This window comes from Phoca vitulina, unplaced genomic scaffold (genome assembly GCF_004348235.1).
Source record: "Phoca vitulina isolate PV1807 unplaced genomic scaffold, GSC_HSeal_1.0 scaffold52, whole genome shotgun sequence".
Taxonomy (NCBI): domain Eukaryota; kingdom Metazoa; phylum Chordata; class Mammalia; order Carnivora; family Phocidae; genus Phoca; species Phoca vitulina.
This window is the reverse complement of record NW_022589755.1, coordinates 4,206,352-4,222,507: the sequence shown is the minus strand read 5'-3', so window position 1 is coordinate 4,222,507 and position 16,156 is coordinate 4,206,352. Positions and strand designations below refer to the sequence as shown.

The window sequence follows — 16,156 nt, the reverse complement described above, 5'->3', positions numbered from 1 at the left end:
GCCTCCATGAGACTTCAAAGCGAAAATTCCAGCCCAAACCAAACACATGCAAATGAATGGCTTTCACTTGAGTACTAAGGACCAGAACCAGAGATCAGGTATCCAAGGTAAAAACACAGGAAAGGCCCAGCACACATGAGTCCACTTTCACACCCGGAGAACCAAGACTACACACCTCTGTGTCTGACTACATTTTGCACAGGCTAATACCCTTCCTGAAGAACACAACTATAAAGGTGTCCCCAGACATGGGTTCTCAACATGTGTTACCTAGACAGGCACCTGGGAACATACAGGAAAGGAAATTTTGGGGCTGCACCCCAGAACCACTGACATGGTAATGTGGGGCTAGGCACAGCAATCCAAGATTTACAAGTACTTCTGGTGATTCTGACGTAGGCTAAATTTGACAGCCTCTGCAGGAACTAAGTCACAAGTCAATCCTGAGTTATCCGAACAGAAGTCACTCTTAGAAACCCTCTATGCTTGTGGTCATGTTACTCTTGTGACACAAAAACACAACATACATACACACACACACAAAATACACAATACATATTTTCTTTATTCATTAATGAATCCGACTCTAACACACTCTATCTTGGCTTCCTCCACTTCCATGTCTCCCTTCTCTCAATACCCTCCTTGAGCTTCCTGAGATCACGCCCAATAACACTTCTGTTCACATTCCTAAATGAAAACAATCCAAATTAAAGTGAATTGGAACTTACATAAATACTTTATCAAGTTATGAAATGCATTCAAGACATTAATACATATTATATATTAAAATGGGATTGAATATAGCATTCTCACTATGATGCTGTATTTGATGATTTTACCATAAGACCATAAATAATTGCAGGCTTAAGCAGCTCTTCATCAGCACGCCATTTACAGGCAGAATAAAAGACCTGTGCATTAAGGTTAAGGATACTCTAAATTTCAGGGGATTTTTGTAACACCTGGTTTCAAGGCAAAGTGTGATTGCCTTTCTGTCAGATGCTGGGAAAAAGTTCAGAGAACAAGAGCCATTCACAAACATCTCCTATGTCCACCTGTGCTAGAGTTATATCTTTCTACTGAGACTGGAAACTCTGACAAAGTACTGGTTACTGGCATGGAGGGACTAGTGCCCTGGGGAGGATGACCTTCCCTGAACAAAAACAGAAAGGCTTCAAATCAAATTTTTTAAGTCCTAGCATGCATGCGTGGCTCAGTCGGTTAAGCGTCTGCCTTCTGCTCAGGTCATGATCCCAGGGTCCCAGTACTGAGCCCGCATAGGGCCCCCTGCTCAGCGGGGAGCCTGCTTCTCCCTCTCCCTATTCCCACTGCTTGTGCTCTTTCGTGCTCTCTCATTCAAGTAATTAAAAAAAAAAAAAACAAACCCTCAAATTTCTTAAGTCCTATCAGACTTACACTGCCTCCTTTGCTGCCTGGATCATGATTTGAAGCCTGGTGGTAGGGCAGGTATCCTGGGGCCATGAGAGAGCAAGTATAAGCACAATGTCTACAGGTAGAAAATACCAGAAAGAAGAAATGGAAAAATCAGAGTACACTCTAAGATATCTGAGCCATTTTATCAGATCTGAGCATCTCCCTACTCACTGTGTACGTAACACAAAATAAACATCTTTTCTTTTTAAGATTTTATTTATTTATTTGACAGAGAGAGACACAGCGAGAGAGGGAACACAAGCAGGGGGAGTGGGAGAGGGAGAAGCAGGCTCCCCGCGGAGCAGGGAGCCCGATGCGGGGCTCGATCCCAGACCCTGGGATCATGACCTGAGCCGAAGGCAGACGCCTAACGACTGAGCCACCCAGGCGCCCCAATAAACATCTTTTCTATACATATACAGCAGTCTTCTCATGATCTAGGTGACCACCAAATAATAGCTACTGAAAAATGAATTATTATCCCTGAATTGAACAAATGTCAAATGTGAATATGACTGTGACACAACTTCATTTTACCGATTTCTTTTTTTTTTTTTTTTTTTTTTAGATTTTATTTATTTATTTGAGACAGAGAGAGAGAGCACATGAGATGGGGGAAGGTCAGAGGGAGAAGCAGGCTCCCTGCTGAGCAGGGAGCCCGATGCGGGACTCGATCCAGGGACTCCAGGATCATGGCCTGAGCCGAAGGCAGTCGCTTAACCAACTGAGCCACCCAGGCGCCCCATTTTACCGATTTCTACAAGTGATAAAAATTCTTTCTCTACTCAGGTCAAGATGGGTGTAAGGACAGCATGGGCTGTGAAACAACATAGGGACAGCTAGCCTAAAAACTGGGTAGACTGAGGCAGAAATACTCACTGCCAGTGACTGGTGCCCTGCTTCCCAACTCATCACTGCCTCGTACACAGTTCAGAGGGAGGTCCTTGCAGCTGCAGGTCACCCACCTATACTGGATCAGACCTATACTGGGGTTATATATTTGGGATACCAGTGCTTTGTGGAACCACAACACACACCTGGCTGGTTCCGACTACTAGGGTCCAGCAGCCTTCATCATCTTCACGATCTACTGTGTCATGTGACATCTTAAAGCAATACCTATAATGTTTAAATCATCCAGTACCCCCTCTCCATCCACCGCCACACATCTGGGCCTGGGAAAGTACAGCTTCTCTGCCATCCAACAGTTCCTGCTGGAACTGGTCCTCTGTGCCACCAGGAAATTCATGAAATCATGAGGAAAGTGTCTGACTTCCTTCAATTCCAAAAAACCACCACATTTCCCAAGTCCCCATCTCTTGTCACATTTGTTCATCACCAAAAGCTTCTTAAGACTTTGCAGTGACCAAAGGGAGCTCCTTACCAGATCTTTACTCACATTTCAAGAATTCTCCATATTTGCTTTTAGTAGGACTTATCTTCCACTCGAACTGTATCAACATCATGTTTTATCTGTCCTCACAACTCTCTCAGTGCCAGATGCCTAAATTAATCCTGTGGACCACTGATGGCATTTTCCTGTTCTTCCAGTGAAGTGGTGACAACATTGTATTTACATCTCAGATATGGCTTCAAATGAACCTGTTACCAACCATTTAGCATTGAATTTGAAAATCCCAAGCTACTCCTAAGGACCTACAAGGGCCTGAATGGCTTATGTTGGACGGAGAGAGCAGTGACAATGGGGTCGCCATAACACAGGAAGGAAGGACAGCCGAGATACCTACATCCCTGGAATGGAGATGAGGAGACAGAAGAACTGGAGATAATTTAGAAAGAAAACAAGTAAAATTTATCTTTCTAGATTCAGAGTCAAGAGCGCAGCCTTGGACAGATGTCCTTTCCCCACATGAAAAATTCATGCGTCAGACTAGATGCTTTTCATCTCCTACCTTGGCCTGCATCATCCCTCGTAATAGAAGATTGTTTTCTTCCTAACTTTAGCACATCTACTAAGACCCAAAACTGTCCCATGTTTGGTCCCTTCAAATATAGGTTAAAACAACCCATGACTTATGAGGTTTCCAAATTTTCATCTAATAAACTTTTATAGTACATAACTTGGATCATGTCACTTCCATGAAGAGAAAAGAAGAATAACTAAAGAAATCTTGCTTAGGGTTCTTTTCCAATCAGAAGGAAGAAGTGAAATGGATCAATTCAACTATATAGAATTTAATATACTCGCTGTAGAATTAGCCCATATTCAAATTAATTTTGAACACCATGTCATTTCATGCAAACTGCTCATAAATCTGTGAGTAAGCCAACTGAGCAACAGTTCCTAAACACTGGAACAAGGAAAACAGAGTAGATCCTATATGAGTCATAGCCATATAGACAAGACAAGATTTGCCTGGGGAGATTCTCAAACCAACATACAAGAGATTTAGGAGAAATAAATCCTATATAATGCAGAGAAAATTATTCCCATTGTGATATCTATAATATTTGTCTTTGGTAGGCAATCAGCAATTTTGAAATTTGGAAATTATCTCATTGGATCCAATATTCCCTTTCCTTCTGAAAATACAGGTACACACACACACACACACTTACTTATTCCTAGTTAGTTCTTTTACTCTAAAATACATCTTTAGCTCAATATAACATATTGAACTCTGTGCACATCAAAACTATAAATCTCTGTGTTCTGTATGCTCACAAAAACAACACAAGCAACGAAAAATACAGGGTAAAATGTTTAAAATACTGAGCATTCTGTAAATATGGCTTATATTAAGAGTGATTTTGTTCAATTGGCAGTAGTTAAGTAGAACCTCTGGGCATTAGACAGTGAGACATGGCTCAATAAAAGAAAAGAAAGATATTGAAATAAAGTTTACTACTCTTAGTTCCTGGAGGATGTACATAATATGCCTTGAGGGAACAACATGAAGAGGTCAAGACTGAGTGCAGGCAGAGAGAATGGCAGGAACTAGGGCAGATGTCGTTCTTAGGGTCCATGGTTGGTGTGCTTTGGAGTTCCTGGACCAAGTCTAGAATATACAATTCAACCCAAAATGAGTGGAGTATGGTAAACTGTGTGGGGTCTTCTCTAAGGGCTGCTCATGGTAAATATACTGGGAGTGGACACTCTTTCACAAAGACTACCGAGGAAGTCAGATTGGGAACTTACATGTGCATGTGACTGTGGGGGCTGTTATCTAGGGTATTTGCTATTAGGTGTAGCCAGAGTCAGTTCAAAATCCCTGCAGGCAGTCTAGTTACACAAATTGGAATACAAGTCAGCAGTATCACACATTTGTTTACCTACACACTAAATAATACTTCTATATCATCCTTATTAAAAACACCATAATGTCCTAGCAGTTACAGAAAGGAAGAAAAGTCTTACACAATCCATAACATAATAAAATAAAACTAAAAAAAAACCACAAAACAAAACAAACAAAAAAAGCTATAAAAATAAATGTGGGGAAAATTAATTTCAAATAATTTGAGATTTAGAGCCATTGGGAAAAAAGATTATTAGTGATATCATCACTAGTGATGTGAGAGTACAATTACAAGTGCCCCTTCAATAATGCAGGGGTTCGGTGTACCTACAACCCATGCAGTTGAAAATCTGTGTGTAACTTTGACTCCCCAATAGTTTATTTAAAGAGCCTACTGCTGGGGTGCCTGAGTGGCTCAGTCATTGGGCGTCTGCCTTCGGCTCAGGTCATGATCCCAGGGTCCTGGGAACGAGCCCCGCATCGGGCTCCCTGCTCGGCGGGAAGCCTGCTTCTCCCTCTCCCACTCCCCCTGCTTGTGTTCCCTCTCTCGCTGTGTCTCTCTCTGTCAAATAAATAAATAAAATCTTTAAAAAAAAAAAAAAAAAGAAAGAAAATCAGAAAGAAGAGAAAATACATTTACGGCACTGTACTATAAATAAATCTGACTATAACGGGACCCACACAGTTTAAACCCATGTTGTCCAAGGGTCAAGTGTACTTTGTGTTACTGTCTGTTTACCTGCAATCTTGATGAAATTGGGGCAGGCTAAGGTTGGTGCAGGATCACACTTTATTTATTACACATCAGTGTTAACACATTAAAATCCATTCAGTGTTATTATTTTAAATATACTAAGTCCAAACACACTCTAAACACACCCTTGAAAAATCACTGTATGATCCTTGGTCGAGGTACCCATTACATCATTCAAGAACCATTCTTGTTTCTCTGACATAATGCTCGGTGAGTTGTGCTTTCCATGCTTTTCAAACTGAGGCTACTTATGGAGTAAATGTGGATTTACAATAATTTTCCACCTTTTTATGAAAATGTTAGATATACTTTCCTAGATACCTATGAAAATTTCTTTATTTCAACCATATAACTGACGTTCTTGACTTGTATCAATTACTACTGTGAACATACATCCAGGCTTAAAAATAAAGTACCACCATATTCTCCTAAACAGCAGCTGGCAAAACTATTTAAAATTTAGAATGTTCCTCTGTTTTACTTTAATGCAAATAACAATGCCCTGAATACTTACTTCACCGTGGCTTATTATCACTCTTACACGCAACCACAAACAGCATTTCCATGTGGACTTTCGTCACACATTGTACATTACAGTGTCTTTATTTTTTTTACTTTTTTAAAAGATTTTATTTACATACTTGTGAGAGAGAGTGCACACGCAAGTGCATGCGTTCGAGAGAGAGAGAGCATGAGGTGGGGGGGGCAGAGAGAGAGGGAGAAACAGACTCCCCCACCCGCCCCAGCAGGGAGCCAGATGCGATATGGGGCTGGATCCCAGGGCCCCGAGGTCATGACCTGAGCCAAAGGCAAACACTCAACCAACTGACCCACCCAGGCGCCCCTACAGTGTCTTTAATCTCATGGAAAAGTAGGTATGAATTCCCTATCACACAAGAGCCTTTGAGACAGCAACTAGATTATTTTGCACGCACACAAGCAATAAAGGCTTAGCATGAGACTATTTCAGAGTAAAATTAATATTTGCTATTGAAAATAACTCAAATATGGTCAAAAGAAAAAAGAGACACAGTGAAATTAATTATCCCTCTCCAAACATCCATCCCACCTTGATCCTCTCAGGTTTATTAACAAATACAGTTGACCATTGAATAACATGGGTTTAAACAGCGTGGGTCTACTTATACAAAGATTTTTTTTCTTTTTTGTAAATATCGTGTAGTACTATAAACATGTTTTCTCTTCATTACACATTCCTTAATATTTTTTCTCCACCTTACTTTATTATAAAAATACTGTATAGAATACAGACAACATAAAAAGAAGGGGATGATTAACAGTTAATGTTCTAGGTAAGGTTTCAACAATACGGTATTTCCATGGTAAAGCAGGAATGGTTTTAAGTTTTGGGGACTCAAAAATTACACATAGATTTTCAGTTCTGGAGGGGGTTGGTGCCCCTCATGTCTGCCCTGTCCAAGGCTAAACTGTGATTGATCTAGGTCATTTAAATTTGGATTTTTCTCTGTAATAAATACTCCGATTTAGAGTCATGTCTGAAAATGGCACTGACTTATTAACAACTCATTGTTGATTCTCTGATTTTATTTAGATTTGCCTTTCTATTGCACATACTTAGCCAACTGTTTACATCTTTAATATTTTTATCCTTTATAAAAGACTCTTTCTTTCCATACTGTATATTAAAAACAAAGGTCATTCATCAGCCATTACATGAAGGTTTCTATCTAGTATGCTTTATCTGATATTGAGTAAGGGTTCAGTTCCAGGTAAAGACGTTACCACTATTCTTGACAATTTTAAGGTATCGCCCCAGGATGTATTATCTCCTGTTGAATACTTTTGATTATGAATGAAATGCTTTACCACATTCCTTACATTTGTAGGGTTTCATACATCATGCCCTCTCTGATATTCAGGGAGGCTGTAGTTCTGCTTAAAGACTTGGCCTTTTTTTTTTTTTTTTTTTACATTTGTCAGCATTCTCCCCACTGTATTTTACCTTATATTGATAAGTTTTGAGTGGCAGTTAAGGTCTTTACCACACTGTTTACATTTGTAATACTTCTTCCCATTATGAAATGTCTGCTATTGAGTCTTGAAGACTAGTTAAAAGGTTTGCCACACTTACTACCTTTTTAGTCTTCACTTCAGTAAAGATACAGTAATATACAATAAGATTTGAGCTTTCATAAAAGACTTTCCCACATTTATTATTCTAATATTGGTTCTCTAGAAACTGAATTCTCTGATGTTTATTAGGATTTGACCCTTGATGGACATTTTCCCCAGATTCGTTACATTGTCAAGTTTTGTCTCCTTTATAAACAACATGGTAATTATAGAAAATAGTCCTCACAAAAGGCCTTCCTAAGTTCACAACACATGAAAACTTGCTCCAAATTAAGTATTATGTGGTTAAGTATTCCACAGTGATGTCTGGATAAAGACTCTCCTGTGTTTACCAAATTTGGAGAGTGTGCAACAGGGAGGGATTATGTGTCGGTGGGAGAATAATGAACCCTCTGAAAAGGACTTCTCAAATCAATCACATTTAGAATTTTTATCTTTATTTTTAAATGTCTAACATTCAGAAAAGCATCAGTGAATGACTAAACGAATCTTATATTTGAAATGGTTTGAATGAAACTTTCAGCACAGACTAGGTGACTTTCCAGAATTTTCATATTCCAGAGAATATGTATGTTGAAAAAATGCATTATATTCCCTGGGTTCAAAGACATTGTTCTGCAAATATAACTGACTTACGGTGGGATTTTCCCTGAATGTGTTCTATGCCTCATCTCTTCTGGCGGGAAGAATTTCATTATGGTAACTGTCCCACTTGGGTTATATCCATCATAACATCCTTCCTGCCTGCCCTTCACTACCCTCTGTCACCCTCCCAGTCATTTATTAAGTATAAATACTCAGGGCCACTGCTTCAACATCTTAAATCACTCTAAAAAGTGAATCTTCTTTCCCTGTCTTTGCCAACAGGCCTTTGGGTGTTATGGAAAGACACAACTAAAAGATACAAAATAAGTTATCACACTCACTATACTCACATGCATATATATTAAAATGCTAATGTGCAGGGGCGCCTGGGTGGCTCAGTCGTTAAGCGTCTGCCTTCGGCTCAGGTCATGATCCCAGTGTCCTGGGATCGAGCCCCACATCGGGCTCTCTGCTCCGCGGGAAGCCTGCTTCTCTCTCTCCCACTCCCCCTGCTTGTGTTCCCTCTCTGGCTGTGTCTCTCTCTGTCAAATAAATAAAATCTTTAAAAAATAAATAAATAAATAAAATGCTAATGTGCAAACTTAATACTAATCATTGCTCATCAGCAGAATGGAGAAATACGAAGCATCAGGACTTTGCTCCTCCATGGAGACAAAAATGGACCAAATTACCTTTTAGAGTACTCCAGAAGCCAATTAGAACACAGCAACCCCAGACAAGTACAAAGGTAGAAGAGGCTCATCGAAGAGACAAGAGAAGTTTGGGACACTTGCCCACAACAGCGGCTCACCCTCCCTGACACTCCACAGCAACAGCGTGAGAAAACTCTTACCTCTCCTCAGAGAGGATCAAGTGAGTGACCTGTATGCTCAATGATCTGGCTGTGCGGATGCTGCCCGAGGAAACTGTTTCTGTCATGTATGCCACAGAGGAAGAAGGAATGAGAGCACCCTTTGGACGCATTATGGTTGCAGCTCAGACAAAAGGGGCGCATTTGTTCAAACACTGGAGAGACTAAAGAGCTGATTGATACCTGAGTTAAATTCACACTGTCCTGAAATCTACTGAGGTGAAAATTGTCATCCTATAATAAAATACACAGGTAACTAAATAATGTTGTGAAAGGTCCCATACAAAAGGAAGCACATTATTACGGAATTATAAAACCAGAATAAGACAAAATTTAACCCAAAGAATTCCACATACAAATAGATGAATTTTGGGGTGCCTGGGTGGGTAAGGCTGTTAAGCGTTTAACTTCAGCTCAGCTCATGATCTCGGGGTCCTGGGATGGAGCCCAGTGTGGGATCCCTGCTCAGTGGGAAGTATGCTTGTCTCTCTCCCTCTGCCCCACTCCCCCCACCCACTTCTGCGTGCTTTCTCCCTAATAGATAAATAAAATCTTTAAGGAAAAAAATGGATTTTTAAAAGGAAACCTTTTATAGAACTATAACTTTAAATTGAGACTGTGTACTCATGAAAACTAAGCATTCTGAATTATAGGCATGCCTTTATTGACAGTAAAATAGTAAAGAATATATATTAAAATCTACCATGAGAAGTTCTAATGGAAGATTTTATGAATAAGCACTTAAAAGACATTGGAAAATGTATTATTATTAATATATCCCTCCTGTACACAGACTAGAAGGCCACCTTTAGAACCAAGCACCGTGGGGCACCTACATGGCTCAGTTGGTTTAGCATCTGACTCTTGATTTTGGCTCAGGTCATGATCTCAGGGTTGTGGAATAGAGTCCCTCAAGGGTGTCCACGCTCATCAGGTAGTCTGCTTGGGATTCTCTCCCTTTCCTTCTACCTCTCCCTCTCCCTCTGCCCCTCATCCCAAGAGAGCTCATGCACTCTCTCTCTCTGCCTCATAAATATATCTTTAAAAAAAAGAGAAAAATAAGAATCAGGCACCCAAAAAAACCCTTCATTTTGAAATAAAGAAATACCGTCACAATTTTAAAATATGGCAGCAATCACTTTGTAAAAAATAAATATTTGGGATTAAATTCAGATACATTCTGAGGAAAGTAGAAGAAAAGCCTAATGGTTAATTTTTCCAGATGTAAAATTAAATTTATAAGCAAAACTTTTTTTTAATATGGGAATTTTACTAATTATCCACCTTACTTTCTATAAGCAAATGCCCATGTCATATCACCACTTTTGATATAAAAAAATCAAAGATGAATATCATGTATAACTAATAAGAAAATGAGAACACACATGGCAAAGTCACAGCAAATTCATACCATGCAAAATTATAAAATGATTCAATTATTAATAAAGTAACAACTGAGACTTTATTACAGGCTGAAAATTCTGAATTCTAAATATTCTAGCTCCCCTATGGCATTATATAGGTAGGAATTCCAGGAAACAGATACATTTAATTATTTCACCACTGAGGAATGGGACACATAGAGTGAAAATTTCTAATATTATTTAATACAAAGAAAAATGAACTTTTAAGTGAAATAAAGGATTAGATTTTCTCATTCTAGGGAGGTATTTTGTTATCTGATGAAATTACTGATTCTCAGTTTTGTACAACTAAGATTAAAGCCACCATAACATAGGAAAGCATAAACCAGAAAACATGTGATATCTGTCTCCAGTGTTCCCAGGATTTCTGCCCCAAACCACAATGTGCTTACAACCACCCTGACACACTTCTCCCATGATGAAAAACAGAACTTACAAAGGGCTTAGCATAGAGTTCCTCAGAAATAGGATGATTTTCCCAGGGCCCTCACAGCTATGGAGAAGCTCTCAGACTATGGAGGCCCTCCCACTCCCAGGAGAGTCCCCTGGCCCTCCCTGTGGATGTGATGGACCATCACTGGAGCTGACGGAGAATCCTTAGAAAATTTAAGAGCTTGATAATGTTGGATAGCAGATGTCCCTCTGTGAGAGGGGGGGAAATTCAACTATGCTTCCAAAACGAATTTCCATTCAAGGAGAGCTACTTGAACCACAATTTAAGGTCTGTCTTCCTCCTTCACATTTGGGCCTCACCTCTGTCATCTGCCTCATTCATTCCCACCTACCTGGATGGATGGCTACTGTTTCCTTTCTCTTCACATCCCAGAGCTGCTTCTCTTGCTCCAAAAAGATGACCAGGTCTGGCTTCCACACAATAAGACCTGTTTATTAGAAAAAATGAATAGTAGTACTGCTGGAGATTCTTTCAATCCACTAGAGGACATTGTAGAATTCTATAAAATGATTTCCCAAACACTGTTGACCAACAGCCCCATTAAACAGGCAGGAGAAGTTTCACATTTTCACATCATGACCTCCACTTTCAAGTACTACCAATACAATAATAAGGACTTAAAATTTCAGTTTAAGATGTGGGCAGTACCATTTTTTGCCACTCACTGTTTACAACTGGCACTCATCTACAGAAGTGATGATGTTCTCTTAAGAAACGGGAAGCTAAAGCTGAAAAGGAAACACCATGAAGATTTTTCTCTACATCTACAAACCCCTACTTATTTCCCTTATTGCCTGGATCTGAATTCCCAACATTCAAAGAGGAATCTTCTAATAGACAGTCTTCAAAGGAAGGAACAAAACCCTGAGTGTGGTTTGGGAAATCTGGAAGGGGTCATCCTCACCCAAGAAGAGGAGGTGTCCGTAGTTCTCTAACATCACATCCCTGTACAATTCCCGCTGAGTGTGGTTCAGGCATCCCCACTCCTCCTGAGAGAATTCTATGGCCACATCCCTGAATGTCAGCAGTCCCTGCAATAAATACCACAGTTACCAAGTGGCCATTGGCAGAGTTCACAATGGTCCCTAAGATGAAAGGGGGAGTTAATGTCACCAGCTAGACCCAAGACCTGACCTTCCCCAGTTACCTGATTATACCCTCCGATCTTTGTCCCACATTTTACTTAACCGCTTTTTCCACCTTATCTTTTACTCCAGGCAAAGACCCCATGGTCTAGTCTCCTGTCAAGGAACGAAAACTATCCAAATAAAGGTAATGACGGCCCAAAGGATGAAATTGGGCCAGCCCAGTTTGAGCTTAACCCCTGACTCACACCTGTGTAGATGGACCAAAGAGTAACCCATGGTACTTTTACCTCATTATAATATGAAAATCTCCATCCTAGGAGAAGCGCAAACCTCACTTATATAACATACAATGTATGTATGGAAGTGTTGTCTTCAGGTACCTGTTTGACCTCATGCCCAGCTCTATACAAGATGATGAAGCCCCTCCTTTCTAAATTTCCATTTGAACCCTAAATAAAAGGAAACCATTCTCCCTGGCTCTGGGAGTCTCTGCTTTGGAAGTTATTCCCTGTGATCTCCTTACTGGCTGCAAATCAAGTTTCCTTTGCGTCACAAGCTTACCTGATATAATTTCTATCTGTGACTCTATTATATTTCAGGATTTTAAGACACTCAAACATGTTAAGTGGTTCTTGTTTTTTTGTTTTTGTTTTTTTTTTTTGAAAATACAAAGAGGTAAATAAAACGGTAACTCTGTGACCTAAGTGTGGAGTAAAATAAAAACCTACAAGATGGAGGTCTGACTTAGAACCTCCAGTCCTAGAAATCATTATCTCTGCTACACGAAGGTGACAGTCTTCATTGTCCAGTGGAAACTGATGTGAAGGGGCCTGCGAGCTAAAGGTTCAAGAAAGAACTCTTGGGACATTTTCAGTGCAAAAACTGTTTTTATTAAAGCACAGGGACAGGACCCCTGGGCAGAAAGACCTATACTGTCCTAGTGAGAAGCCATTGATAAAATAGTTTTAAGTTGGCAGGCAAAAATAAAGGAAGTTTCTGCAGGGATTTTCATATGTTAAAGAGGACTTACAGGATCCTGGAGGTCTGGCTATTGTCAAGCTGGTTGCTTTTTGTCTCTAGAGAAGCATTAACATTAAGGCAGTTGTGAATTCCTGATGGAATGTCATACTCTGCCAGTCTCAAGTATTTATCTAGGCTCTGGAAGTTGAATTTCAGTTTATCTACATTTCTTTTACCTTTGTTCTCCTCAACAGAAACTAGAAGAGAAATTCAGAAGAAAGAAGTTTCCACTTTAAATGTGATGGTTTCTGCATATCACTCAGTAAATCCATCTAAGATACTTATGAATATATTTTTTAAAGATTTTATTTATTTATTTGACAGAGAGAGACAGAGTGAGAGAGGGAACACAAGCAGGGGGAGTGGGAGAGGGAGAAGCAGGCTTCCCGCGGAGCAGGGAGCCCAATGCGGGGCTCAACGCAGGACCCTGGGATCATGACCTGAGCCGAAGGCAGACGCTTAACGACTGAGCCACCCAGGCGCCCCAACACTTATGAATACTAAGGGGGAAAATATGAACTTTATAGGGGAGAAATCTGTCAGAGTGCACCAACCCAAGTAAAAGAAGGTAACACGAGGGCACCTGGGTGGTTCAGTTAGTTAAGCATCTGTCTTCCACTCAGGACATGATCCCAGACTCCTGGGATCAAGCCCCGAATCCAGCTCCCTGCTCAGCGGGGAGCCTGCTTCTTCCTCTACCCCTCCTCCCTGCTCGTGCTCTCTCGTCTCTCACTCTCTCTCTCAAATAAATAAATAAAATCTTAAAAAAAAGAAGGTAACATGAGCTCTAAGGAAACAAATTGATACCAGTGCTTAAAGCACACCAAAGGACCTATTACTACTGGTATGTTCTTGTGGTCATCAAACATTAAATCAGAATATAAATTGAATTATGAGAATACAGTGCATTTATACAAAGTTCAATCACACATAAGTTTCCAAGTCCTGTAATATCTATTATATTTTAAGCATTTTTTTCACAATTAGTTTCCAAGTCCTGTAATATCTATTATATTTTAAGCATTTTTTTCACAATCTAAAGAACATGAATCCGCCCCCTTCCCCTCCACCTCACCTCTTCCTCCCCCCCCAAGAACTTTCCCAGTTATTCTGAGCCTCATATCCATCATGTTTATTTATGCATTTTCTGACTCCTGGTCTACAGAAAGCTGAAAAAGCATCCAGATGGGACCTAAATAAGAACTGCTTTCCTTGACTGATATCCCAGGACCGGACCCCATCAGCAACAGGAATCTTGAACTCAAAGACTTCCCCTGTGAATCAGTCACAAAGGGAATATTTTCAATACTTGCAGGACTTTAATTCCAAGTGACAATTGTTGATGGACTATTGGAAGCCAGGTTGGAGAGAAGGGAGAGAAGGCTCTGGGATATAGGGAAGAATTGTTCCAAAGACTTAACCTTCAGTATCATTTTTGAAAAGGTTTTAAAAATTAGGTGAAAACATAAAGCGGAATTATCAGAAATAGAGGAATCAACATTTGCAATTTCTAAATGCAAGGAATTTCAGGAGAAAAAGATGACAAGGCCTCTGACCTCAGATGCAAGGCTTACCTGAGAACTGGCCATTTCTTCTTCTTTCACCTTGTCCTCTAGATTTCTTTGTCAGAAGAGATTCATGGAGAAATCACAGCTGCATCAGGAGAAAATGCCTTTAAAGCCACCAACAGAGCCTCTGCACCTCTAAATTGCTCGGCCTGAAGGCAGGACTTTGAAATGCAGAAAAAAGGCCCAACTTCCTAGTCCTTTGTGTCAGGAGCCTTTCAGAAACCACGAGCTCCTACTTGAAGACCAATCCCTGACTTTTCCTTCTCTGCTTCCAGGGGGCCTCCCCTCCCACAGATGCCCACAAATTCAGCTACAGCCTAGGAACCCTGTGCTCCAAGGACCTGACCCTCCCAGACTCATGTAGCAGAGACCCTGTTTCCTCTTCTTGAGCCAAACCCTGCTCTCAATTCTCATAAAATAACGGAAAATAACGGAAAGCCCTCGTGCTTAACCCTGGCCTCACTTAGAATCACCTCGAGCCCTTAATTAACACAGCACTGTTGTTTTCACCAGTTGACAGAATCTGAGGGGGAGGGCACCAGCAAGGATCATTTTGGGAACTTCACGCTGTTATCCTATTGGGAAGCATTTGGGGAGGTGACCAGGCAAAGCACAGTATCCAAGGCTGTGGTTGCTAACCAGATTTAAATCGATGCTTTTTCCAATGATCAGAGTTTCTGGAGATTTATACATTCTCCCTCTTTCTGCTACACAGAGGGAAGCACCCTTACAAATGGAGCTTTCCCTTATAAATGCAAGTATCTCTTACAAAAGTAAACATACTGTGTTTCAGGGCTTTTCCTTTGTCTGCCATTTCTTTAAAATAACAAGTGGAGGGGCGCAGGGGCGCTCAGTAGGCTGAGCATGTGACTCCTGAATTCACCTCAGGTCGTGATCTCAGTGTCATGAGGTCAGCATCCACTGAGCAAGGAGCCTGCTTAAGATTCTGTCACTGTGCCCCCCCTTCCCCCCCTCCCCGCTCGCGTGCGCATGCTCACTCACGCTCTCTCTACCTCAACCCCCCACACACACACACACCAGCCGGCCTAAAATAACCCTTAAACAAAGAGACATATTTTGTGCTAAGAGCATGCTGCCCTTCGGTAGGTAAATGTTTGTTTTCACAAGTAACTGCAAAACAGTTTTCCAAAATGAATGTACTTTTTACTTTCCCATCAGCAATACAGGAGAATTCTAATTCCTCAAAATTTTCACTAAAATTGTGTTATTCTTCTTCTTTATTTTTGGAATTCTAGAAAATAATGAGTGGTTTCAGACTTAAAATTTGAAGCGGTCTTACTTCAGTTGCCCTGGTGACTCAAACTGAAACCACTCGAGAGCAGAAGTTGAACAAAAATCAAATGGCGGCATTAAAACAGTAGTGAGGCTTGATGGTATAAAGTATGCTTTTCCCTCTCTTCCCCAAACTCCCCCCTCCCCGCTTCTTAGCCTTTGTTTCCTGTTTTCAGGAATCCAGGACCACTCTGAAAGCCTGAACAAGGCTGTCAACACAGACGCAATTCCTGTTCAAACAGGAGATCCTGTATCTCCCTACAAAACCCTCAGCCCCTGACACCGGG

At 40.6% G+C, this 16,156-nt stretch overlaps 1 protein-coding gene across 4 annotated transcripts in view; it reads right to left on the bottom strand.

Annotated features, from left to right (window-relative positions):
* The window catches only part of LOC116622203 (putative protein ZNF720), a 132,976-nt gene that overhangs the window by 47,611 nt on the left and 69,209 nt on the right, over positions 1-16,156 (bottom strand). For all 4 annotated transcript variants that reach the window (XM_032388473.1, XM_032388470.1, XM_032388471.1 and 1 more), the window contains exons 3-5: positions 14,583-14,661; positions 11,805-11,931; positions 11,232-11,327 (exon numbers count right to left, since the gene is read on the bottom strand). In XM_032388473.1, coding sequence (XP_032244364.1) covers positions 11,232-11,327; positions 11,805-11,931; positions 14,583-14,597 — 238 coding nt within the window. In that variant the 5' untranslated portion in view covers positions 14,598-14,661. The remainder of the gene's footprint in view (positions 1-11,231; positions 11,328-11,804; positions 11,932-14,582; positions 14,662-16,156) is intronic.